The 26,135-nt window shown below is 43.3% G+C and overlaps 1 protein-coding gene across 11 annotated transcripts in view; it reads right to left on the bottom strand.

Moving 5' to 3' along the window:
- The window catches only part of Spag9 (sperm associated antigen 9), a 117,084-nt gene that overhangs the window by 37,365 nt on the left and 53,584 nt on the right, over nucleotides 1–26,135 (bottom strand). For 3 of the 11 annotated variants that reach the window (XM_087202603.1, XM_087202605.1, XM_087202608.1), the window contains 6 exons: nucleotides 25,271–25,365; nucleotides 19,490–19,640; nucleotides 10,304–10,378; nucleotides 8,253–8,460; nucleotides 7,614–7,713; nucleotides 2,023–2,144 (listed from right to left, as the gene is read on the bottom strand). In XM_087202603.1, coding sequence (XP_087058729.1) covers nucleotides 2,023–2,144; nucleotides 7,614–7,713; nucleotides 8,253–8,460; nucleotides 10,304–10,378; nucleotides 19,490–19,640; nucleotides 25,271–25,365 — 751 coding nt within the window. Of the gene's footprint in view, nucleotides 1–2,022; nucleotides 2,145–7,613; nucleotides 7,714–8,252; nucleotides 8,461–10,303; nucleotides 10,379–19,489; nucleotides 19,641–24,444; nucleotides 25,200–25,270; nucleotides 25,366–26,135 lie in introns of those variants that run through there. The other 8 variants (XM_087202604.1, XM_004859744.4, XM_004859745.4 and 5 more) reach the window with 6 other exon arrangements.

Below are 26,135 nucleotides of genomic sequence, written 5' to 3'. Positions count from 1 at the left end.
TGGGGTACCACCAGCCTAAAAGTACTTCATCTTAGTTAATACAAAGAGGTACCAGGAAGGAATTTTGGAGGGTGAAGTACATTGATTCCAGGGGTAGCTGCACAACTCTGCATTTCTCAAAACTCAAAAAGTGGTACCAAAAAAAAAAAAAACCAAACCAGTACATTTCATTGCATATAAATCTGAATATGAATTTTTAAAAATTTAAATTATTCTAACATTTTTTGTATCTGCCCTTCAATTCTGTCATTGAGTCTTTTTTGTACTGGAGACTGAACACAGTACCTCCTAACTGAGCTGTATCCCCAAGCCTTTTTTTTTTTGAGACAAGGTCTCACTTTGTGTTCAGGCTGGCCCTGAACTCACTTTGTAGCCCAAGCTGGCCTCGAACTCATGGCAATCCTCCTGTTTCTGCCTCCCAAGTGCTGGGATCACAGGCGTGTGCCACCACTTCCGGCTCCCCAAGCCCTTTTGAGATGGGGGGTGGGTCTCACTAAGTTGACAGTTGCCTAGGCTGGGCTGGAACTTGGAATCTTCCCGCCTCAGCCTCTCACAGTGTGAGGATTACAGGTATGCACCACCATGGCTGATGAGTCTGAGTTAGCTTCTCCTTTTCTTTGGTTTTTTGAGACAGGGTCTCACTATGCAGTGCAGGCTGGCCTTGCCCTCACTATGTGGCCCACTCTGGCCTGGAACTTATAGCAATCCTCCTGCCTCAGCCTCCTGAGTGCTGGGATCACAGGTTTGTGACACCACGTCTGGCCAGATTTGTGGGGGTTTTTGTTTTTTTGGTACTGGGGATTGAAATTAGGGCCTTGTGCTTGTGAGGCAGGTGTGGTGCCACTGAGCCAAGTTGAGGTGGTTTTTTTTTGGTACCAGGGATCAAACTCCAATTTGTGGTTTTTTAAAGAAATACTTCACAATGTCAAGAACATAAATCACAGTCAATAAATTTATGCAAATCAATGCAGGCAACATCACTACATTCTGTATTTACAAGAACTGACAACAGTACTCTGAGAACAGTGTGCTCTGTTATAATTACAGACACAGCATTTTTTGTAGCTCAATATTAATTCCAAAGGAACAAATGTTTAAATTGTGTACAGTTTTCACTTTTTATAAAGCCTTAAACTATGAAGAAGGCCCACCAAAGCAAATTCACGGGGCCCTAGGGGTCACCTGGAGCAGGGGCAGGGACCTTTCCCGGAAAGGCCACCCAGTAAATATCTGCGGCTTTGTGGGCCATGTGACCACTACTGCAAACTACTCAGCCCGGAAAGCTGTCGGGCAAAAGCGGGGGGGGGGGGGGGGGGGGGCGCACGCGGGGGGGCCCTGCCTGTACTTTCCAGCACACAAAGGTCAGCGGGACTTGGCCCACAATCCACAGTCTTTCATTTACACTCAGAGACTATGGCCGGGAGGGTAAGCTGTCTGGCAAAAGTCACCAGCTAAATCAGGAAGAACCAAATGCAGTCATGTAGTTTTCAAGCTACCTGCTCACCAACACACATGGAGGAGGGAGCAACTGAGGACTGAAGCAGGGGCTCGCCGTCACTCCCAGCCCCACTCTAAAATGACTGCATGGGCTGAGATACAACACTGCGAAAGCTCAGAAGAATCAAGTGCTACAAGTGCTTTTAAGGTCTGCAGAAATTCACTGAGATTTAGTGAAGCCAGGAACTAGCTCTCTATACTCACATACCTGCACACACACATGCACACGCACATCACTTTGCCCCTTCTGTGTAATATACGTTCCCGGAATACAGCAGCTCAGTGAACTGTGTTATATGAATTCAAAACACAAATTTAAATGCCATTCAGTTTTAGGCCTATCCACGAGAGGATGCTCTCACCTAAACCTTCTGTATTCTCAAAGAACATGTTCTCAGTAATTTCCAAAAAGTGAAAAACTCCTGTACCGCTAGGCACGGAGACACTGTAAAGGCACCTCCAAATAGATCATTAGAGAAATCTGGTTTTAAACGGTGTGATCCTTCTCCAGATGGGCCACCATACCTAGTAAATCTGCACCTTCATCCACGTCTCCAATAAGGCCAGAGCCGGCGGAAGACAGCTCTTCAAAGAGAGACTCCGTGTTGCGATCGAAAGCTTTGTTCTCTATGCCTTTGGTGGGAGTGCTATACACAAAAACAACAAAAGCAAGTCAACCAGTTACAAAGACTCTTTTAAAATTTTTATTTTAATGTAATACAAGTAGATATTAATAAAGAAAATATACAAACAGTTCTATGAAAAAGTAATTTTTCATAACAAAAAGAATCTCAATGAGGGCCAGGGATTTAGCCCAGTGATTCTGCCACCTGCCTCGCAAGTACAAGGTCCCGAGTTCAATCCCTGGTACCAAAAAAAAAGAGAATCTCAATGATAAATACACTGTATATCATGATCTTTTTGTTTTGGTACTGGGGATCGAACTCAGGACCTTGCACTTGTGAGCCAGGTGGAGTACCACTGAGCTAAATCTCTGGCCTGTATATCACGATCTTAAAAGAATATATTTTCAACTGCCAACCTATAAGGACCAAAATGTGTAACAGATATTGTGAAATAGGGAGAAATTATTCAAAATTACACTGAGCGTAAGTGCTTTGTTAATAATTAAAATACATCATACAGAAAGAAAGGTATTAGTATTATTAGAAATGAGTTGTGAGACAGTCAAGTTTTTTTGGTACCAGGGATCGAACTCGGGTCCTTCCACTTGCGAGGCAGGAGTGGAACCATTGAGCTAAATCCCCAGCCCCGACAAAGTCGTTTTTGACAGTGTGTTTAATATAATGGGCTAAGCAACATATAGATTTCTTACCTATCATTTACATTTACTGTACAAAATGAAAAAGAATTCAAAAGGTTTCTTAAGAAATTCCCATGAAATCCCAGAGACAGGTGATAAAGCAAAGACAGGTGCTTTCTCTGAGAGCCGTCCAGAGCCCAGCACACAGGCGGGACAGCGGTGCCTCCGCTCCGAGCCAGCACTGTCCGAGTGCTTCCCACAGATCACTTGCTCCATCTCACGTCTGCTCCACATGCTGCTGCCCCAGTTCCATCAGTAATGAAACCGGGAGGCTAAGGAACTTGCCAAGATGGTTCAGCAACTGAGTGAAAGAGGTAGGATTCAGACCCAGGCACTCTGGCTTCCGAATTCGTGATCTTAGTTGCCATGTTACATGTTGTCCAGAATAAACTAGCAAGGCTTTTTTTCTCTTAAGAGTAATTTGACATTATCTATTAAAACTGACCCAAAACTCTATGACCAAAACTATCCCACAGAAACTGTGTCGTAAGAAGACAACTACTTGTGCAAAGATGGCCAGGAAGCATTTTTATAGTGGCAAAAAGTTGAAATGACTTAAGTGATTAGTAATATAGGACCAATGAAATAAGTTATGCATATACACATAAAATCAAAATTTCAACTTTATGGTTAAAATAGCCAAGTAGAAGGCCTGGTGTGGCGGCATACACCTGCAATTCCAGCATTTGGGAGGCTGAGGCAGCAGAATCGCCACAGCAGAGTTCAAGGCCAGCCTGAACTGTAGAGTGAGACCTTGTCTCAGAAAACTAAACCAAAACAACAACATAAAACCTCTACAGGATTTCCAGTTAAACATGGTGGACTGAACATTGTCATTTATACGTAATAATTCAGAAACCTGAGATTATAGTTAAGAAATTAAAAGGGAGCCAGGTGTGGTGGTGTACACCTGAAATCCCAGCACTCTGGGAGGCTGAGTCAGGAGGACAACAAGCTTGAGTCCAGCCTGAACAACTTAGTGACTTAGTGAGCCCCTCTCAAAAATAATAAATAAATAAAAAATTTAAAAAGCAAATAAAATGTGGACAAAATTCTGTAAGGTGGGAAACATGGACAAACAGTAGAAACTGAGTTAACAAACCAAAGAAAGCTGAAACCTAAGGCTTAAGGAGGTTGATACACTGCCAGAACTCATGAAAGACAAAGGGCGTGAAGGCGTCAGCAACTGTAGAGAGGCTGTGATGTGACCCGCCAAGACCCTGAGCCCTGCTGCTCCAGCATGGTCCTCAGGGTGGAAGCCATGCTCACCAGGCCCAGATGCGGATGAACCCAGGGCTGCTGGGAAATGTTCTACCACTGAGCTAACCCGGCCCTGAGAGGCTACACTTAATGCTACAGGCGGGAAGCTGGAGACCCAGCGAGACTCACCTAAGGATATGCGAAGCAGTCACAGAGCACCAGACGTTTAAAAGCTTGAGTGAAAAAAGAAATACCCAAACCAAAAGAATGTGAGGGAGGCACTAAGACAAAAGAAATGTAGGCAGCAGCAGCATAGAATCAAACCAACTTTTTAAGGAATAAATGCTGCACCCACAGAAGCGAAGCAAAATGATACAAAAAGCAGCACTCGAAGGGCATGGCAGCTCACACCTGTAATCCCAGCACTTGGGAAGCTGAAGCAGGAGGATTGCTCTGAGTTCAAACCCAGTCTGGGCTACACAATGAGACCCTGTCTCAAAAAAAAAAAACAAAACAAAGAATAAATATAAGAACATCCAAGAAAAGGATAAAAGAACCTATAGCCAGGACTGGTGGTGCAGACTTACAATCCCCAGCACTCTGGGAGGCCGAGGCAGGAGGACTGAGTTTATGACTAATTTTTTTTTGGTACCGGAAATCAGTGCTGTAACCCCTGAGTGACATCCATGGCCCAGGACTATGAGTTTAAATGCAGCCTGGGCAATTTAGCAATTGTCTCAAAATAAAAAATAAGAAAAGGGCTGGAGATGTAAGTTCAGTACAAAGGCCCTGGGTTCAATCCCTGGTACCACATATACACACCCCTACTTAATCAGAACAAAAATAGAAGAGACTGAAAAGGAGGGGAACGAATGCGGGTCGGTCCAATGTATTGATATCTATCTAAAAGATGTCCCACAACAAGAGCAAGGAACAAAAATAAAAGGAGAAAGAGAATTTCTAAGAGGAAGGAGACAGATTTTCAAATGAAAATACTTCCTATAAGAAGATACTGAAGACCCTACACAAGCTGACTGCACGAATTAAACAAACAAGGATCCGAAAAGAGCCTGAAAACCCCCAGAGAATGTATACCAAGAAGCAAGAACCCAAATGCTGCCCCAGCTCCATAGGACTGCAGGGCAGTCTCTTCACAAGTCTGAGAGGAAAGGTTTGCAGCAGAGGATGCTGCACCTGGCCAAAGTGGTGAGCACGTCCACAAATAAGGCCCTCATACCAAGTTTCCCTCCTCAAAGTCACTGGTGCTGGCAAGGGAGGGGGGCACAATCAGCAAGCGGGTGACGTGGGATCCAGGAAACCAGAGGCCAGAGGCAGAGAGTGCCCAGGGCTCCACTAGAGATGCAGATGAGACAGAAGCTGGGGGACCAGCTCTGGAAACAACGGGGCTTGGTCTGGGGTGCTGAGGACGTGGACGCTCAGCAAGTGGGGAGCACCCTTCCGCTTCATTAGCAACAGGTTCACACAGAACCAGGAAAGGAAACCATCCAGCCACCCCAGACTTCATTAAGCAAGTCATGAAAGGAAATGTCACTGTATTGTGTTCTGTGGCTAACTTGTGGTTACTATTACACAGTCAGAAAAACATCCAGTGGAAGCCAGTTTAACACGAACTGCAGTCTAATTAGACTGTGAGGATGAAAGAAGGCGACGCCAACCCCACAGCCGTGTCCCGCCGGGCTCCTCCGTTGCCCTCAGGAAGCAGGAGGCCGAGCAGCTCCCCACACCCCCACGGGGGGGGGCGGGGGGGGATGAGGCCGACTCCGCACACAGGAGAGCCTGAGTGCTGGGGTTTCACTTTCTCAAATCTCAGCGGAGCAAAGGAGGGAAAGCAGCAGGCACAGCAGAGGCACCAGAGGGAGGAAGAAGTGACGGCCACGCCTGGGACTGGGAGCCAGGGCCGGAGGACCAAGGCAATACTTTCACCTTCTGATTTTCATTATCACTTGACTACAGCTGCAGACAGCTTAGTAAGAATGTATTTGTTTTTAAAAAGAGGTTCAAAATGACCAAAGTCCACACAAACCATTAACAAGCAGCTTTATCTCCTGGGCTTAGGACAGGATGAGTAATGAGCAAATTCCACTTTTTACAAGCTCCTCCCTTTGCCAGCTGGATGATGACCTTACTATACTTTTCGGAACCTCTTATCTGTAAAGAGAGGATGAAGACACCCACCTCATGGGTTGCTGTTATAATCAAGTTCTATAACATAGCGATGATGAATACCATGTTTGTTAACGTTTATTGAACAAGGCACGTTGCCAATGGTTACAAGCACACTGACTCATTTAATCCTCACAATTGCCTAAGGTATCGTAAGAAATCCAGGCAAAACTCACACCCACGAACTCTTACTGTGGAGCAAGTGCTCTACCACTGAGCTACACCCCTAGTCCTCTTAAAAAAACAAAACAGAACATTTTTTTTGAGACAGAGTCTCAACTCAGTTACCTAGAATGGCCTCAAACTTGTGATGCTCCTGCCACAGCCACCCAGGTAACTGGGATTATAGGCGTGTGCCACCAGGCCCTTACTAGGGCCCATGTTTTCAACAACTATGACATACTGCACAATGTTTAGCCCAGGTTATTAAATGGCATGTATTCTTACGGCTGTTATGAACAAGTTAAAAGATAAAATTTGTGGAAGAAATTTGAAGAAAATAATAGCTTTTCTCCCTTCTTACTTTTGGAAAGTAAAGTATCAGACCTTTCTGAACATCACCGTATTTCACATAACCTTGATTAAGATGCTACCTGACCAGGGGCTGGGAACTTAGCTCAGTGGTTTCGCCGCCTGCCTCGCAAGTGGAAGGACCCGAGTTCGATCCCTGGGACCAAAAATAAAAAAGACACTACCTGACCACTCCCCTCCTCTCACTAAACAGCCTTGCCATGGAAAACGGTACTGAAATGAGACTCCTCTTAATAACGAGACCCTTACAGCTCTGAGGGAGAAGCACTGTATATTCTCTTGGTCCTCGTGGGGAAGGAATCAAGCTGTTCAGACTTGTTACTTCTCTCAATCCTCTTGATTCCTCAAGTTCCAGGAAGCAGGGGATACCCCTTGGCTGTCCTTCCCACATCTCCTATGGCTCCAATGTGTCCCCTCCAACCCTGGGGGTTGCCAAGGCATCAGCACCACGAGATGCCACGAGTGCCCTCCCCGCTGAGTGGGACAAGCCCTGGACAAAGCGGCCTCCACAGTGCAGGATGAAGGGCATGGGGCACAGGGCGCGGGGCGCAGGGTGAGCCCGGCCTCTGCCACTCGAGGGCGCCACACTCCCGTCTCCCTCGCTCTTCATGAATTACCCAGTCTGGGTATTGTTAGAGCAGCGCCAAGGACTAAAACACCATCTTTCCACAGTCCCCCAACACCACCAGGGTAACATTTCACAAACAGCTGAAACCATGCATAACGTCCAGGTTCAAGAACAGAAATTGGAATATTATACTGATATTTCCTCAGCAAAATGAATGAATGGATCTTGGCTAATCAAAGACCAGAAAACAGAACACTTATGGGAGTGGGAAAAGGAAAGAGAAGATGTCACACCCGAACATTCCAATACCTTGAACCTTTGAATCCACTGAGGTCTTTGTCCATATCCAGTTCAGGAGTGGATTCGATGATTGCTTGAACTTCTGACTTGTCTTCATTTTCAGCAGAGCCTGAAAGGAGGACATGGTGAGCTAAATAATACACCTATTACAGTACCCTAATAGGAAAATCCTGCTGCTTTTAGGGCTATATGAGTATTTAAAAGATGTCAGAGTATGTTCTAGGAAACAGGGTTAGACAGTGTAGTATGCCCAGTTAACAGTCAATATCAAAAACTAGGTAAGTTTCTAGTAACTTAGAAAAAGTCTTCATTTGTATTTCTCAGACACACACGGCAGTCTATCCATGGTACTCTTTCATTCCTACTTCCGGGGCAGAATATAGAGAAAATAAATACAGACTAACAAACACTAAAGTGGGGGACAGAGAAGGATCGTCTTCCTGCCTTATAAATTCTCTAACCTTCCAGCCCCACAAATTTTTCAAATAGGTTAAATCATTATACTTTTAAGCTTGCTCATCACTGAACACAACGCATTATGTACCTATTTTATGCATCTAAGGCAGGCGATACACCTCAGACTTATTTCTCACACCCATGACACTGGGTTTATGAGTCCGGAGCTAGTAAGTGAGCGCTAGCACTCACCTGTGGACACATTCCTAGTCTCCTGGGCGACCTGCACTTCAATGTGCTTGCTCAGCTCTAACTTAGCTGGGGAGTCTGTGCCCTTTGCCAACCCATCACTCTCTTCCTTTAGGGGAGTATCGGGGGGAATTGCTGCCACGTCGGAATTCGCTGTTGATGCGGGAGTAGTAGCTTTCGATCCACCTTGGCTAACATCAGAAAGTTCATCCTGCAAATAAAAATTAAAGGGAGCATTTGAACTGAGCAATCTATTCTAAACCACTTCCAAACTGAGTTAGGGGGTGTGAGTGTAGTGTACGTCAGTGGTAGAGTGCATGTTTAGCATGTGCAAGGCCTGGGGTTCAATTCCTAGTACCGGAAAAAAAAAAAAAAGAAAAAGAAACTTGCCTGGAGAAAATGCTATTTAAAAAAACACACAAGTCGGGGATTTAGCTTAGTGGTTTCACTGCCTGCTGCACAAGCACAAGGACCCAAGTTTGATCCTTGGTACCAAAAAAATAAAAAAACACACAATACTCACTGATTACCAATAAATAATCTCTTTAGATTATTTGTAAATAATTGAGAATATTTAAGAAGATTATTTTTCCAGACAAAGATGAGATTTTTCTAAACAGATGTTCACTGTTATAAAAAATAAAGTATTCTAGGGGCTGGGAATTTAGCTCAGTGGTTCCGCCGCCTGCCTCGCAAGTTCAAGGACCCAAGTTCGATCCCCAGCACCAAAAAAAATAAATAAATAAAATAAAGTATTCTGTTAGGGACAACTAACAGTATATGTTCCCATGCAGTGTTTTCCTAATCCAGATTTCACGTGCAGTAAGCTAAATAGGGCAGTAAGGGACTCTGCTAAGTTTGCTTGCCTTTAGATTTGAAAACTGTGTACGGTGTATGAAGGTAAAGACAAAATTACAAGCAAGCAGCTCTATGCAGGAGCTAGTGCTGTAACACACATCACCTTAACATTTCATGTCCACATTGCTTTCTCCCCTAAAAATCTCTGAGTCAGTGCTTCTTAACCTCTTGATTCACAACTCTGGCCTACGAGTCCCAAGCTCTGGGGCCAACGCACTCTCTCCCCAAGGAGTTTCCACAGCACAGGACTCCAGACCAGGCACGTACAGAAAGAAACACTTCGAGCCACAACTCTAGACACCCTCGGGGAATAAGATGAATCTAGATGGCAACAGGGCTGCAGGTTCAAAAGAATTCAAGATTATTAAGAAAGGTGCGGGTGTCCCAACCCTGAGGCTATTCCTGGAAAAAGAGGACACTGTGTCCCTCTCAGTGCTGAAGGCCACAGAACCCTGGGTAGGAGGAAGTCTTATCCCTGCCACCAGTACATGCACATCAAGTCTGTCGTGGAGCAGGCTCTAGCAGCTGCTTGCTGAATGAAACAAAATGGTGCTCAAGACTAGAGATGAAGAAATCTACCAGACTTCAAACAAGGCGGGCATGGCACACGCCCGTCATCCCAGCACTCAGGAGGCTGAGGCAGGAGGATCGCCATGAGTTCTGGGCCAGCTTGGGCTACAAAGGGAGTTCAAGGCCAGCCTGGATTACACAGCAAGACCTTGCCTCAAAAATAAATAAATAACAAGCACCACCACCACCACCTGTGGAAACAGCCCAAGGTGAAAGGACACACTGAGCCCTGTCCAGGATACACACAATTTAGATACATTCTACCCCAGGAAAGAATCGCCATACAACACACCAGTTTTCTTTCTTTTTTTTTTTGTTTTGGGTACCGGGGATTGAACTCTGGTCCTTGTGCTTGCGCAGCAGGCGGCGAAAGCACTGAGCTAAATCCCAAGCCCCACACCAATTTTCTTATCTAGAGCTGGACAAATAAAATGAGGCTGGGTTCTACAGGATTTACTTGTTTCTCTCGTTTATATGGAAATGCTTACTTGAAGGAGAGCTACATCACAGAGTACAGTAAATCCTGGCACCAATCACAGGCAAGGTTTTCCCTTGTATTTCAGTCCAAACTGTCGTCCAAACTGACCACCCACGAGAAGTCGTGAGAAGAGCAACTTTTGGTTTACCTTTGCACAATGTTTTGAAATACCATTTCTCACCTCCTGTTTTATAGCCTTCAGAGGTTCGGGGCTACTGCTGACCTGGGGAGAGAAATGACGCATTTACCTGGTGCTCACGTACTTGTCTCTGGCCTGTGCCTTGTCCCTCAGGCTACAAGATCTGTCTGCTGTGTACTGTGCTCACCACGAGGCTTCGTGTGTCTGGTTTGGCTCTGATTTAAAGGCTTCCTCTGCTAGGGCTCCAGTTAAGCCACACTGCAAGGCAACGTTCTATACTAGAAGCCACCGCCTGGACCAGTGTCCCACCTCACATTTTCACACAGCAGCTCATGTAAGGCCCTTTCTGCTACTCCTACAACGCTACAAAATCTTCCAGAGATTCATGCAGCTCACTTTGGATATTTAACATAGTAAACGTTGGAGCGCACTGGAAAATGTTCCCCACACTTTCTGTTCTCCCTTCATCATTTCTGAAACAGGTAACAATGATCCAAGGGTAGCTGAGATTCAAGTCTTTTTCCACAGAAAGATCTATTTGTTTGTTTGTTTTGGTACTGGAGATCGAACTCGGGACCTTGCGCTTTCGAGGCAGGCGCTGGAACCACTGAGCTAAATCCCTGGCCCAATCTATTTGTTTATAGTCTTTATTTCTATCTGTATACTTTGCCTCTATGAGACAAAAAGATTTTTATCACAAAGTGACCCTAACTTTCAAATACTGATTTTTTTCCTTATTTAGTTTTTGTTTTCATTTGGTTTTTGAGACAAGGTCTTACTATGTAGTCCAGGCTGGCCTTGAACGTGTGGTGATCCTCCTGCCTCAGCCTCCAGGGTGCTGGGATTACAGGTGTGCACCAGCACACCTGGCTGGTTTTAAATACTCTTGGTCTGGAAATTCATCAAAATCTTTTCAAAATACAGCTCATAGCTCAGTCAATCCCCTCAAGAAAACCCCACAGACCGGCAAGACACAATAGCCTTACCTCTCCCTTATTAGACATTTCTCTACATGTATGGAGAAATGAGAGTGGCGTACAGCTAAGGTACGCAATTCGATGTTCACACAAATGTGTGCGCTGTGGAAATGACAACCACATCAAGCCAGTTAGCACATCCACCCCTCAGTTACCTGGTGACGGCACGTGTGCCAGGCCTGAGAGCAATTACTGTGTGTGTAGCTGAGCTTTTATTCTGGATTCTCATCATTTTTAACTATTTTCACTATCTTTTTCAGTATTATTTAAAACTGTGCAGTTGAATTAATAAAACTGTTTAGAAGAAACTTTTAACTCTGTTTTGTAAAATACTTGGGCCCTGAGCACTGCAACATTTCTGGTCCAGGGCACTGGGTCAAAGGATCAATCAGTTTTCTCTCTGTGATGCTGGAGGCCACACTGAGGCCCATACAGGCCTGGCAAGCACTGCACCCACCACTCAGCTAGCTACACTCACAGCCCAAGTCTTCCCTTTTTTTTTTGAGATAGGGTCTCACTATGTAGTCCAGGATGGCTTTGAACTCACTATGTAGCTCAGGCTGGCCTCAAACTCACACTCAAACTCAAATTCCTGAGTCTGGGCTCAGGAGATCCTCCTGCCTCAGCCTCCCAAGTCCTGGGATTATAGGCATGAGCCACCATGCCCAGCCAGCCCAGTATTTTTGACTATTAAAAAGCAAGATAATTTTTCTCCAACAGTAAATACTTAAGACAAGATTTTATGTTAAAAGCTCATCTTGGCCGGGGATTTAGCTCAGTGGTTCTGCCGCCTGCCTCGTAAAGCACAAGGCCCTGAGTTCGATCCCCGGTACCAAAAAAAAAAAAGCTTATCTAAAAATCAACTCTAAGCATTTAATAAATGTCCATGTGCATTACCTCAAAAGAAGGCACCACTCAAAATACAAGACATAAACATTACTATTTTTGAACAGTGTTGTCTAGATTTTTACAAGTTCTCAACATATGCAAGTATCTTGGTTAATATAAATACAATAAATACGCAGGAAAAATCTCACTTATAAACATGCACTAACAAATAACCAATTCCATTTTCCTTTCCCAAGCAAAAGTTTAAAAAGGGAGAAAATGGAAAAGGATTGAAAGGACTAGGTCTTTATTTTTTTTCCTCTTCAAACTGTAAGGATCATCTATAGGTGGTCCTTGAAATTATCAAAGGAGAATTTATATAAGAAAAAAGTTTATAAACAAAAATTGAGATTGTAGAATTATATAACCTGTTATCACTGTCACAAACATAACATAAAATATTATAATACATAATCCATTTTTTCTTAAGATTCTATTTTTATTTTGCCTTCTTTAAATATTAACACAAAAACCTACTCAGGAGGCTAAGGTTAGGAAGACTGCTGCAGGTTGAAGGCCAGCTATGCTACAGAGCAAGGCTGTGTCTCAAAAACAAAAGAAAGATTAAAGAAAGCCCAAAAGGAGGTAATATGAGCATAAACAACATCAGCGATATAAAGAAGGGGCCTGAAGCGATCACATTCCAAGAATAAATAAGCACAGAGTGCCCGGACCTGGCTCCCAAACAGAGCCCAGCCCTCCAGGGAAAGCACAGGAACCCTGGGCAGCAGCTGATTTTGCACAGGTGGGGCGGGGAGGACACCAGGGCATGGAGCAGCTCACTGGGCTGTGGGAAAGCAGAGGACCAGATGCGAAGAAAGCATACAGGAGCCAATCTAATAGAGCCCCGATGTTCACAGCTGCAATGATTTGAAAAACCAAACGACAGAACTGGAGAGCCCCCAGAATAAAATACAGATCCACTGACTCCAAACTGGAAGAAGAGGAGGGGAGGGAAAAAAGGAAAAGGAGTTATTCCTCATAGAACTGTTCTTAACAAATGTAGATGGATGAAGAAAATAGAAAATATCCACTAGCAAAATTATAGTAATAATTGTGGTAGGGAAGATTCACTGAAGGATGCTAAGATCAGCAGATGAAAGTTTGAGGTGCCACTGAGCTAAATCTGCAGCCCTTTCTGTGGTATTCTTGCCAAAAGAAAAACAACAACAACAAAAAAACCCCAGGACCTCAGCTGGACAGGGTGCACAGCTGTAATATCAGCACTCTTCAAGGCTGAGACACAAAGACTGCAAGTCTGAGCCCAGCCTGGGCAATTTAGTAACCTAGTGAGACTCCATCTTAAAATAAAAAATAAAAAAAGAGCTGGAGATGTAGCTCAATGTGAGGGCCCTGGGTTCAATCCTCAGTACTAGGAAGAAAATACAGCCCCAATCTAATTGTGAGAAATCATCAGAGGTTAACTGAAGAGATACTGTACAAAATAATTAACTAGTACTCTTCAAGGTCATGAAAGATGGCAGGACAGAACAGTCACATATTGGAGGGGACTGAGAGGAGAGGTCAAGATGGGTAAATGTAACATAAGAGCCCACAAGGATCCTGGAACAGAAAAAGGACCCTACTGGAAACTGGTGAGATCCAAACTCAAGCCTGTACATTAACTAACAGTGCAATGCCAATGTTAATCCCTCAGTTGTGAGAACTGCTCTGCAGTTAGCATTTGGGGAAGCTGGAAGAAAGGTATATGAGAACTTTGTGCTCTTCTTGCAACTTTTCTCTAAGTTTAAAATTACTTGAAAACAAAAGGCTTTTTTAAAAAAATAAAAAACCGTTGTAAAATTCACCATTCTATAATAGGAATCTTTGATAACAGACAGTAAAGAGGAATAGGACTCAAATACTCTAAGAGATTCAAGCCAGTGAAAACTAGAGCCACAGGAAGAATCTGAGAACAGAAGCCCACAGGAAGACGACGGAAAGTCCTTCCCACAGGAAGGTGCTCTGTGGGCCTCAGGCCTCAGCATGCTGAGCACATCCCCGGAAGAGTGCAGCGCACACCGCTGGCTCCACACACCCAACTGCCAACAAGGCAGCATGGCAGTCCTGCTACAGAGCTTCGAAACGTGGCGTTGTTACAGAACTCTTTAAAATGTTCCCAAGTAGGTGAACTGTGCAGAAAGCAAAGAGGACAGGAAGATAATGCGTACTGTACCACTGCGTTTTGTACTGAATTTTTACTATCTGGTAGGACAAGTTCCTGTACTACTCCTTTAGAATTGTCTTCATTAAACTTGGTCTTTTGTACTCTAATTCCTTCTTGATTTGCAGCTTGTTCATGAATAAAATTCAGTGAGATAAAAAGCTTCCCTTACTATTATTGCTCAGTCCCACGCCCCTATGTGTTTATGGCACATTTTTTAGCAGAACAACTTTGGTCATTTGGTTTCTTTTACCAACTTTACTAGAAAAACCTCCAGCTTAAAAAAAATTCTGTTAATGATGCAAAATAAAATGCTTCTTCTTTCTGCCTTGGATTGATCTCTAAAGAATTTGAGGATCAGGGCCGGGGATTTAGCTCGGTGGTGCCGCCGCCTGCCTCACAAGCACAAAGTCCTGAGTTCAATCCCCCGTACCAAAGAAAAAGAATTTGAGGATCATCAATCAAGTGCCAGGTGAGGCTTCAACTAAGCTGTGCTGTTCAGCCTGGCCTTAGTAACCCAGCACAGGGTAAAACCTGTATGCGTTCAAGAAAAGCGACAGGATGCAGAGCTATAGCGTTCAGGGCAAGGGTCAGGCTGGAGACTGGGACCTGTGACCATTAATGTGTAGGTGCCATTTACAGACCTGGATGTAGAGAAGGGCTGAGAGTGAAGCCCTGGCTCACTCCAATGTTTAGAGGACCCAAAGTAGAAGAGAAACCAGCAAGGGAAAGAGGCAGGGAAAAATCACATAGAGCATGACAGGTAGGGTGTGAAGGAAACACTTTAAGAATTGGAATCTAGGGTTAGCTCAGTGGTGCCGCCCCCTGCCCCGGAAGCTCAAGGACTACAGTTCGATCCCTGGTACAAAAAAAAAAAGAGAATCGGCATCTATTCAAATGTGTCAAATGCTACTGAAAGACACAGCAAGAACTGAGGATTTTTCACCAGTGTTAGAAAGAAAATGTATTTGTCGATTTTGACTAAAGGTATGTTGGTGCAATAGACACGAATGACAAGTCTGAGAGGCGCAAGATGGAGAGAAGCGACAGCTTCCCAATCATGCAGTGACTGGCCACCACCTCGGGGCCCTGCAGCTGTCCCCTGGCCTTTGTCTCCGTCCTCCTGCAGACCATGGGTCACCTGCACATTCCCACTTCCCTGAGGGAAGCACCTTTCCCTACTAAGCACCTCCAGCTTACCTCATTTTCTTTTTTTTTTTTTTTTTGGTACCAGGGATCGAACTCGGGTCCTTGCACTTGCAAGGCAGGCGGCATAACCACTGAGCTAAATCCCCGGCCCTTACCTCTCTTTCTTAATAGCGCTTATAAATACTTGCAATTCCATTATTTCATTTGTTTACTTGTTGATCCACCTCACAACAATGCGATAAATCAAGAAATACAGCGTGCAGGCTGGGGGAGGGGAGTACAAAAGACCACAACGTATGCACGTGTACCAGCTCCCCAAGGTGAATGCAGTCACTGCACATCGCACACATACACTAGGGAAAAAAGGAAATCTGTACAAACTGCTCTTTAAGAACTGCACAGTTGTCTAGGCCCATCGTTCCTAGAAAATCCAGTTATTTATAACCCTACTCACTACAGTTTCTCACAGTGGGAAGATTTCAATACAGAAACAAAGAAGGCTTGGGTCAGGGATTTAGCTCAGTGGTGCAGCTGCCTGCCTCACAAGCACAAGGTCCCGAGTTCGATCCTTGGTACAAAAAAAAAAAAAAAAAAGAAAAGAAACAAAGAAGGCCAATAACCTGGCAAATCTCCCTTTACTGCTTTTTTTTTTCGCCAAAAAATTTCTATTGTTCTCTGTTCCCTGGTTATAATGCATCATATGGTTTTTCTGACAGGGTATTTTTTACCTTAACTTTACACTACAAGAAAACAGTGCTCATAAAATTAATGTTAATTATAATTCTTTTCCAATTTTTGTCTTTCTCTCTTTTTTTTTGGCTGCAGTGCTGGGACTGGAATCCAGAGCCTTTGCACTGGCTTTGTGCCCAGGCTTCCCTCAACCTCCTTTTTTTTTTTTTTTTTTTTTAAAAATTTTAATTTAATTTTATTTTTTTTTGGTACCAGGGATCAAACTCGGGTCCTTGGGCTTGCAAGAACCAAGTGGCAGAACCACTGAGCTAAATCCCCAGCCCCTCTCAACCACCTTTTTAAACCTCCTTTTTTGCCACATCATTCAAATGCCCAGGGTGGGCTCAAACTTGCCACCCTCCTGCCTCAGGCTCCCAGACTACTAGGATCATCTGAGCTGTAGGAGATTTTTTTTTTTGGTACCGAGGAGTTCAAGGATCGAACTCGGGTCCTTGCACTTCCAGGGCAGGCAGCAAAACCACTGAGCTAAATCCCCCGCCCATGTAGGAGATTTTAAAAAGAGATAATGTAGTCCACTCTGTGACTTGTGAGACAAGATGAGAGGGTGTGTGATACGCCTGCGACATGGCCCATGAATTAACCCAACCCTTGACTTCCAGCCCTTGGGAAAGTTAGAGAAGGGCGTCTGGTTAATTAGAAGGCCTTAGGTGAATAATAAAATAGGTCCTAAGGAGAGGCACATTTTACACATCAGACTTGTGCCATTTTGCAATGTACCACCTGGTTCCTGAAAATCGTTGTCTGTTGGGGCTTTATCTCAGAAAGTGGCTCTGCGTCCAGACCTTGAAAAGCAAGATGGGATTGGTTTAGAATCTTCCTGGGGAACACTGGCCTTACCATCTCCACGGAGGACACGAAAAGCTACTATGCTAAGTCCATACTAATCACCTCTTAAAGATATAGCTTGCCGGTAAATTTCTGTCAGAGCATGTCACTGGATTAAATAACAAAAGTAGTATAATAATCATCTATGAAAGTGCACTTTTGGGTAATACAAACTATAGCTGCCATATGGTAATTCATTTTTGATGTACTGAAAGTATCCCTCCTACTTAATTTTGTTTCGAGAAAGGGGACACAGCACATAGGCCAACAGAGGTGGATATTTTGGGAAATCTATTAAACCTACAGGCAGGCTAAAAAAGCTGGTGTGGCTGTAGGCGTGAAGAATGTGGGTGTCTCCTAGAGCCTTCACTGAGGAGCGAGCCTGACTTCAAACAAGTCAAGTTCAAAGGGAAGAGAAGCAGGGAGGCTCTGAGGCTGGGGTTGAGCTCAGTGAAGAGCACTTGCCTAGCACACAAAATGCCCTGGGTTCAATCCCCAGGGCCGGAAAACAAGAAACAAAAACATTTTTCAGTGAGAGAAAAGCCATCGAATATTTAATGAGGGCTTATTGTTTTGAGCATATTTCAAAGGTCAATAGAATGATTCTGAAAATCTCTAGCGTCTGGAACTGAAAGACCATTCATATTATCTCAAAAGAGTCTAACATCTAAAGGAAATAATTCATTTAAAAGCATGTTTTTAGTAAGCCGAGGTGGTGCATGCCTGTAATCCCAGCTAGCTACTCAGGAGGCTGAGGCAGGCGATCACTCACAAGTTCAAGTCCAGGCCAGGGATTTAGCTCAGTGGTGCTGCCGCCTGCCCCACAAGTGCAAGGACTGGAGTTCGATCCCCCGTACCAAAAAAAAAAAAAAAAGCAAAAAAAACCAAGTTCAAGTCCACTGCGGGCAATTTAGTGAGAATCTGTCTCAAAAAACATAAAAAGGAGGGGCCGGGGATTTAGCTCAATGGTTTCGCCACCTGCTGCACAAGAGCAAGGTACCAAAAAAATAAATAAATAAATAAAAATAAAAAGGACTCGGGATGTAGCTCAGGGCTCCACGGCTTAAGCCCCATTACTGCAAAAACAAACAAATATGTTCTGAGCACCTGTAAATTGCTATACACTCTCCTAAGTGCTAGGGATACAGCAGAGAATTTATGTTCTTAGTGCAGAGAAACAAACAAGTAAATATGTAAATGACTTCATATTTTAGAAGACAATAAAGCTATCTTTAAGCACTTAGAGTACCGTAAGGATTGTGGAGAAAAATAAGGCATGAAAAGGAGATAAGATACAAATAATTCCTTTATATACAAATAGCCTGTTTATGATACAGTAGACTTTATAACAAAGCTTTTAAAATAACCAATACTTCCTTTATAAGTATTCTATAAGACGGAGAACATAATTATACATTTTTGTGTGTTTTTTCCTTTTTTTGGTACCGGGGATTGAACTTGGGTCCTTGCGCTTGCACAGCAGGCACCGAAACCACTGAGCTAAATCCCCGGCCGTATTTTTGTGTGTTTTTTGAGAAGTTGTCTCACTATGTTGTCTAGGCTGGGCTCAAGTGATCCTCCTGTCTCAGCCTCCCTACTACTTGGGACTACAGGCACATGTCAGTACACTTGGCTAACTTTAAAGACAAAATTTTACTGCTGCCTGCCTCACAAGTGCAAGGTCCAGAGTTTAATCCCAGGTACAAAAAAACAATTTTAAGTTAATTATTAGTATATCTCCACTATTAGCCTCCACTTTCTCCTGAGATGGAGTCTTGCTGCGTTGCCAGGCTGGTCTGGAGTTTGTGGGCTCACGAAATCCTCCTAGACTTTGCCTCCCAGGCAGCTGGGACCACAGGCCTGGCCACCAAGCCTAGGTAGGCTATGTAGTCCAATACATATATCGTTTATTTGATGACAAGTTCTGGACATAATCCATAATAAATTAACACCAGGCCTTTTTGATTAAACACAATGCACGTTTTTTTTTTTTTTGGTACCCGGGATCAAACTCAGGACCTTGCGCTTCCAAGGCAGGCACCGGAACCACCAAGCTAAATCCCCAGCCCCCACAATGCACTTTTGTGTATTGCTTCATAAAGTAGTTTTGACATAAAAAACAGTGCTTTGTTTTGTTTTTGACGTGAAACCCTAAATTGTGAAGTGTGAAGTTTCCAACAGTTAACCAGGGAGTTCAGGTGACAGAGATTTTCAATTCTAAAAATCATAATTAAGTTTACTAGTCACTCCAGCCTAAGTTCATCTTATACAGCTAAATCAAACAGAAACTAGCTTTGTCATTCGGGGAAGAGCTTATTTAATTTTAAGACACCACGTTTAGGAATGATTACATCTCACTGCACTCTGCGGTGAGGGACTTCTGCAGAGATGAGAAGCCTGTCCAGGATGTGACAGCACCGGCAGGGCGGCAGGGCGGCTCACCTTCAGGCTAGTGTGCGAGCGAGGCTGGCTCAGATCCTGGAATTTCCACTGCTCGGAGCCTGGGGTCTCGCCACCCTTCTGAGTGTCCGGAGTGAGCAGCCCATCTCCAGCAGGCAATGGGAAAATCCCTAATGTTATAGGGCGCTCTTTTCTATTAGAAGAGGGGAGAAAACAGTAAACAAGCATTTATTTTTATTTGTCCTGACCTCGAGTGATAAGCCTGGGCTATCACTGCTTTGGGGTCATCACTTTCAATGACACTGCCCATCTGAACATGCAGACAAACCAGAAAAGAGGATAGAATCTCTGAAGTTTAAGTCATCTCTAGGAGATTAACCAAAGTGTCCAAACTGTTTGGGAAACCGTACAAGTTACTGCTAAGTTTTGTGCCAGGCAGCAGCCAGTGGTGTAGTCTGCTCTCAGAGCAGCGCTGCCCAGTGGCCCGTGATTGGGTCAGTGAGTCCAAGCCCCCCTCCCGCTTCCCAGGCCCTCTCGTTAATCCCCGGATGTTTCCTGGTGCCTCTGAGGGTACACCTTTTCTGCCTAGAAAAAAACCAATACATTATCTGAATCAAGGCTACTGATTAAATGCTACCCAAAAGATTTTTATCCTAAAGTAGAATAATTCTATTTTTCTACAGACCACTACATGAATTCCTTTCAGGCACTGTACACATGAGAAAGCCATTGTTAGTATTTTTCCCAAACAAGGGGCCCAAGAGACTCCATTAAAAAACTGCTGATTTTCCAATGTTCTGTGGGAAATTTCAAAGAACAAGAGTTATACTTTTAATGATAGAATTTCAACAAAAAACACATTTTTTTGGTTTTGCCGCCTGCTGTGCAAGCGCAAGGACCCGAGTTTGATCCCCGGTACCAAAAAAACCCAAAAAACAAACCAAAAAAACCACATCTTTTGTTGATGAACAGAAGATTCCAAATGAAAGCACTTTAGAAAGTGGGAACAAGCCTACTAACAGGTCATCATGGGTCATTAACTAAAAAATGTGGAAACTGGGAAAGAAACAAGACACTATAGGTTTAGCGGCCCCTGAATTCCTACCTCTACTGAGAAAGAGAAAGTTAGAGCAGAAACAATGGGGTTATAGATAAAAGCAAGGAAAAAAGTGTGCTAAATGAGTCTTATTCTGTAAGTACATTTTTAGACCAAGAAACTTAAGTCACTGTTGAAACCTATCCTTTTATGTGCCTTCCATTCCTATCAAAAAGGAGGAGTAAAACTGTCAGAATGTCTTCTTAGAGTAAGGGACACAAGGGAGCTGAGAAAATGCATTTTATCAAAGTTGTATGCACAAGAAAATAAACCTTTAAAATAGGAATTCCCCCTACCACTTCTTCACATTTGTAATACTTTTTCCTGTTTGATTTAGGAGAAAAAGTCAAACACAGGCAGCCAGCACAGTAAGAGATTAAATTTTAATAGAAAAACTAAGCTTGCAACTAAAAGCTGCCAGAACAACAAATGACAACAATGAACTGTTCCGGCCTGGGGATTTAGCTCAGTGGTTCCGCTGCCTGGCTTGCAAGCACAAGGACCCGAGTTCGATCCCTGGTACCAAAAAAAAAAAAACCCCCCCAAAACAATGAGCTGTTCCATTTACATCTCTTCTTCCCAATCAGCAGTCAGCAACAACTTTTCCTTGAGTCAAGGACCAAGGGGCATCTACTGTTTCCTTTGTGACTAACACAGTGCATGCTGTCCACGTGCACATTTCCCTGTGACAGAGAACTTGCCCTTTTTTTTAAAAAGTTCTTTTTTGAGAATAACTGACCCGTATGTTAAAGTATGTCTTTCATTAAATAATCGTACAGTTGTTGGTAGCTAGACACTCCACCCCTATACTAGGGCTCGACCCCAGGGCCTTCACACAGAGCTGTATCCTTATTTTTTTTTTTTTTATTTTCATCCAGGGTTTTTGCTAAACTGCTGAGTTGCCCAGGCCAGGCTCAAACGTGTGATCCTTCTGCTTCAGCCTCCCAGTGTGCTGGGATCACATGGGTGTGCTACTACTCCCAGCTTCAATTTTTTTCTTATATCTATAATTGCCAGTACAAAAAGCTGTTGATTACATCAATCTGATAAAGTTTAACACCCAATTTGGGGGAACATATTTTGGGAACAGAAAATGCTACAGCTTAAGAGCTACTATAAGATCACCTTTATTTCTTTAACATACCTTAACTGCCTTAAGTAAAAAGTGACTGGGAGTTGAATCAGACTCAGTCTACTGAAAAGCTCACTACCCTGAAGTGCAGTGAGGGGAGAAGAGAACAGACTCCTATGAATCTGTCACACTGACTGCTGCAAGAAATCAAAACCCAAGCCAGCCGTCAGAATCCTCTTCCTATTCTAATCCCAACACATTCATATTCACACATATCAAATACGGAAAAAGTTTAAAACTGCTGGGGGAAAGAGTCTTCAACTCCAACTTTTACTGTCCTTCTAAATCTACAACCCAGCTGACAAATAGAATCCCCACCTCTTCCCTTTGCTTCTTTCAGTCATTCAGAAATCGCTCTCTAGAAAAGCGGCTCTCACAGACCAGCAGCTCTGTCAGGAGGCTCAAGGCTACCCGGGGCTACACTGCTCTGACTCTGGACAGAGTAGTATTCTACTCTGCTCTTACTGATAAATTATGTAAGAGTTGGGAGACACGTGAGTATGCAAGTTCACTAGAATTGTACTTTTGAGAAGAAACCCTGGCTCTGTGGGTTCCCATGCTTAGTACTCTATCAAATGCTCCTGCAGGATCTGGAGGAAAGGGAGCAAAGGAGGGACACCTATGGAAAAACATCAAGTGGTACTTTAACGCCTAGATTGAAACACTTGCTATCATTGCTTAGTAACATCACTATCCAACAGAAACAAAGCTATCATCAGCAGAATCCTAGGTACACCTTTGTTAAATTCCTTTAGTTCCACATATGTTTTTTACTTCATTATTTAAATGTTAGTTTATATGATTAAATAATTTTCCAAACACGTTTTTAAAAGAGCTTTTTGGGGCCAGAGATTTAGCTCAGTGGTTCCGCCGCCTGCCTTGTAAGTGCAAGGTCCTGAGTTCGATCCCTGGTACCGCAAAAAAAAAAAAAAAGGAGCTTTTTGGCTATACTCACATTTAATACAACTAAGATAAAGGACAATAAAAAGATTGCATTTGTTGAACATTCACCATGTGACAGGTTCTGAGCCACACAACTCACTGACCTATCTCATCTAACCCTCCACAGGAAATGGGGTGACTTTTCCAGCTTTAGAGCAGCAAAGTGATGCCCAGAGACTTGGTGACAGTGACTGGTAGAGCCAAAGATAGAACCCGGGTCCATCAATTCCAAAGACCCTGCTGCTTCCCTTGGAACTATCAACGTTTCAACAATTTAATCTTAACAGTGAAGACTACTATGTTTATTCAATCAAACTAAGAAACTTTCGTGTCATGCAATTTTTAAAGTTTAAGCATAAGGTATTTTAACAATAAAATAAATGCAGTTTTAACAGTTCTGCTAAAAATGCAACACATATTATTAGTGACTGTGAAATTAATGTCCCACCCATCTTGTGGCTGTTATTTAACACAAAATAATAATCTCTCTCAATTTTTTTTTTTGGTACCGGGGATCAAACTCGGGTCCTTGCCCTATCTCTCTCAATTTTTAAAGCCAACCATGAGGGAAGGAGCCTCAGAGAAGGAAAAGTGAGGTGCCAAAGGTAAAAGTGTGGGACAGAGCCCTTGCACCCAGGCCGTGTAGCCCCAAGCCTCTCCCCACTCCACACAGCCTTCTTGGATGCACCGGAGCCCAGGCCAGTCCCTCGCATTGTCGGATTTTGATGTTTGACGGATTCTTGAGTCCAGGTGTTTGTAATCTCCTCAAAACCTAGATACTCCGAGACACGTACAGGCATCCATATAAATCAGTTACCAGATTGTTCTGTTTTTTAGAAATCAGCAAAGAAAATACATGACCAAGCATTAATTTTTAGACCACAGATGAAATTTAATTTCTGGGCCTTATATTAAAATTGAATCTAAACTGGCCTATGAATAAAAAAGAATACACTGAGGGAAGTACTCTAATTCTTAACTTGTCTAAGTCCACAGTTAGAATTCAACTCAGCTATTTTGATGATTAGAAAACAAAAGACCTCAAACCTCCAGCCTCTGCGAGTAGAGGATGCTCTTGGGGCTGCAGCAGAGGGGCAGTAGGAAGGCTGGCGGTCAGTGACCACCCCCACAAGCAGGCATGGACATCTGTCACCCAGGACTACAAAGCAAAGAATGGGCGACATCTGACACAACAATAGTGAATAGGCTTTGTAAAGCTTTCACAACTTCCAAGTGTAAATACTGGGGTAACACAGTCCTAGCCCTAAAAAGTTTAAATCCTTTTACTTTAAAATAACTTTAAGGAGGAAAATACTTAAAAAATTGTCAATTCCCATGAGCTGTTATTAAAAATTATAAAAATGAAAAAAATTATAAAAATGATAAACTTCTTCCACCAGTCAAGGAAAACTGGAACAAAAGAAACCTATGGCCTGGGACTGCTCGTTTGCAAGACCCGGCACCACAGCTTTCTAGAGCTCCAAAGCGCTCGGAAGCTAAACCCGGGCTGTATGAACTTGGCCCCAGCCTCTCCTCCTGCTCTCCCTTTACTCCTTCAACCTCCGGCTTAGAACAAGACCACACTGACCTTGTACCTGGGGGTAACTATGCTAAGAAAAGTCCTTCTCCTTGATGGGTAGTTTCCAAACACAAAGCAGGATTCCTAAGTGGTGGCCTATAAATTAGGGTAAATACAAATAGACATCCTAGCTTCAGGCCATTTTCCATTGTTTCAAGCTGCAACAGAAATGGTTACAAAGCAGACCGAGGAAGCTAAAACTGTAAGAAAAACCAGCAAGCACGGGCTTCCAAGAATGACCGGAGTACCTGAGTATCCTCGGTAGGTTCTGCGTCAGAGCCGGCACCCCGGTAGAAATAGAAAAGTGCACAAGCAGCAAAACAGAGAGAGATACTAGGATGGCAGAATTAATGACCACCGCCCCGCCAACAAAGCCAAACACAAACAGCAGCATGCATCCAGGACTCATGGCGCTGCGCTGGCATGATGAAACGCCCGTTCCAGGAGGCCTACACCGGGGCCAAGGGGGGATCTTTGTAGTGAGGAGCTATCATTCAGCGGCTGCCCAAAAACAATGCCATCGGCAGCAGCTTTCCACTCCATCCCGCAGCGGCTCGGTGGTGACGTCACCCCGCTCCGCCAACCACCCGCACCGCGCTGCTCCTGCTCCTCGCGGTTCTGCCAGCGCCGCCGGCCTCTGAACAGCCTCCCGCGCCGCCCCAGGTCCCGGCCCAGTCCATTGGCTGCGGCCGGAGCTGCATAATTTATTCACACTCCTACATCAAACGGGTGGCTGGCCAACCCTTTCAGAAAGGTCCAATTATACAGGAGCTATGACAAATTCTCAGCATTCTCACAAATTAGAAAATTCCAAACCCAGTCTAATCTCCATCAGTTCTTTTTTTAAAGGTCGAAATACCTGAAGATTCTGCTTATACAGCATAGCTCTCAGGATTTAGCTTTTCAACAGTGAAGGCTGCTTCTATTTTTCCATGCTATTTCCTCCTATAGCATTCCAACCACAGTGGAGAGCTTTTAGAATCAGGCTATTATTCCAGGATTAAAGAACAGAAAAACAGCAACAAAACAGATTATCTCGTTTTTTCTCAAGGCAAAACGTATAACAAAGCTTACCTAATCCTACTGTGAGCCGTGGACTCTAGTTGGTCATTCCCTGACAGCTGGTGAAGTTTCGTTCTCTCTAAGTGTTCCATATAATTATGGATCATCTATTTTAAGACAGAAAAAAAAATTAAGACTAATACCTGGAACAAAACACAATATTATTGCACAGGAGACACTTCTGTATTATTTTCTTATTTATCAGCTTACCCAATTCCATGTAAAAGATTAATGAATAAAAAATCTGAATGGCAAAGGAATACAGAAATGCTTACGTTTCATATGCTACTGTCCGTAAGAGTAGCCAATAGCTTGTTTAGCGTGGCAAAAGCTTTTTTAATAATATGTAATACTGCTAAATGAAATAATATTGACACTGAAGTTAGCATATTGACGTTGGGAAGAGGTAATAAAAGACCACTAATTAGAAATAATAGATGCTACCTGAGAAATCTATTCATTAAAATGGGAAACAAAATTAATGTGAAACTTGAGAAGAAACCATATCCTTTCTTATGTGTTGGTCTTTTCCATTTTAAGAGATTAACAAAGATCACTGTTAATTTAATTAACACCAAGATGTTGACTAATTGTTTCTGCAGATTTAATTGAAGGAATGTTAAAATATTTTTTCTTTATGAATTTACTGGTATCACAGTGTAATCATTTATAAGAACAATAGTAACAAACTAATACAAATTTTAAAAATACTGTTTGAATCTTAGATTAGGAACAATGACAGAGACATTGAGCATAGAAGTGAAAACTTTAAGACTATCAAATAGATAAACAGTTAAGAAATTCTAAGGCCTAATGGGGGAAAAAAAAATAAGAACCAAGATGCATCATGTAAAGGTACAAATTCCCAATGAGAAAT

The sequence above is a fragment of the Heterocephalus glaber genome, unplaced genomic scaffold (genome assembly GCF_053883595.1).
Source record: "Heterocephalus glaber isolate CG9 unplaced genomic scaffold, H.glaber_assembly_v1.0 deba00001773, whole genome shotgun sequence".
Taxonomy (NCBI): Eukaryota; Metazoa; Chordata; class Mammalia; order Rodentia; family Bathyergidae; genus Heterocephalus; species Heterocephalus glaber.
The sequence above is the reverse complement of the archived record's forward strand: the minus strand, read 5'-3'. Positions and strand labels throughout refer to the sequence as shown.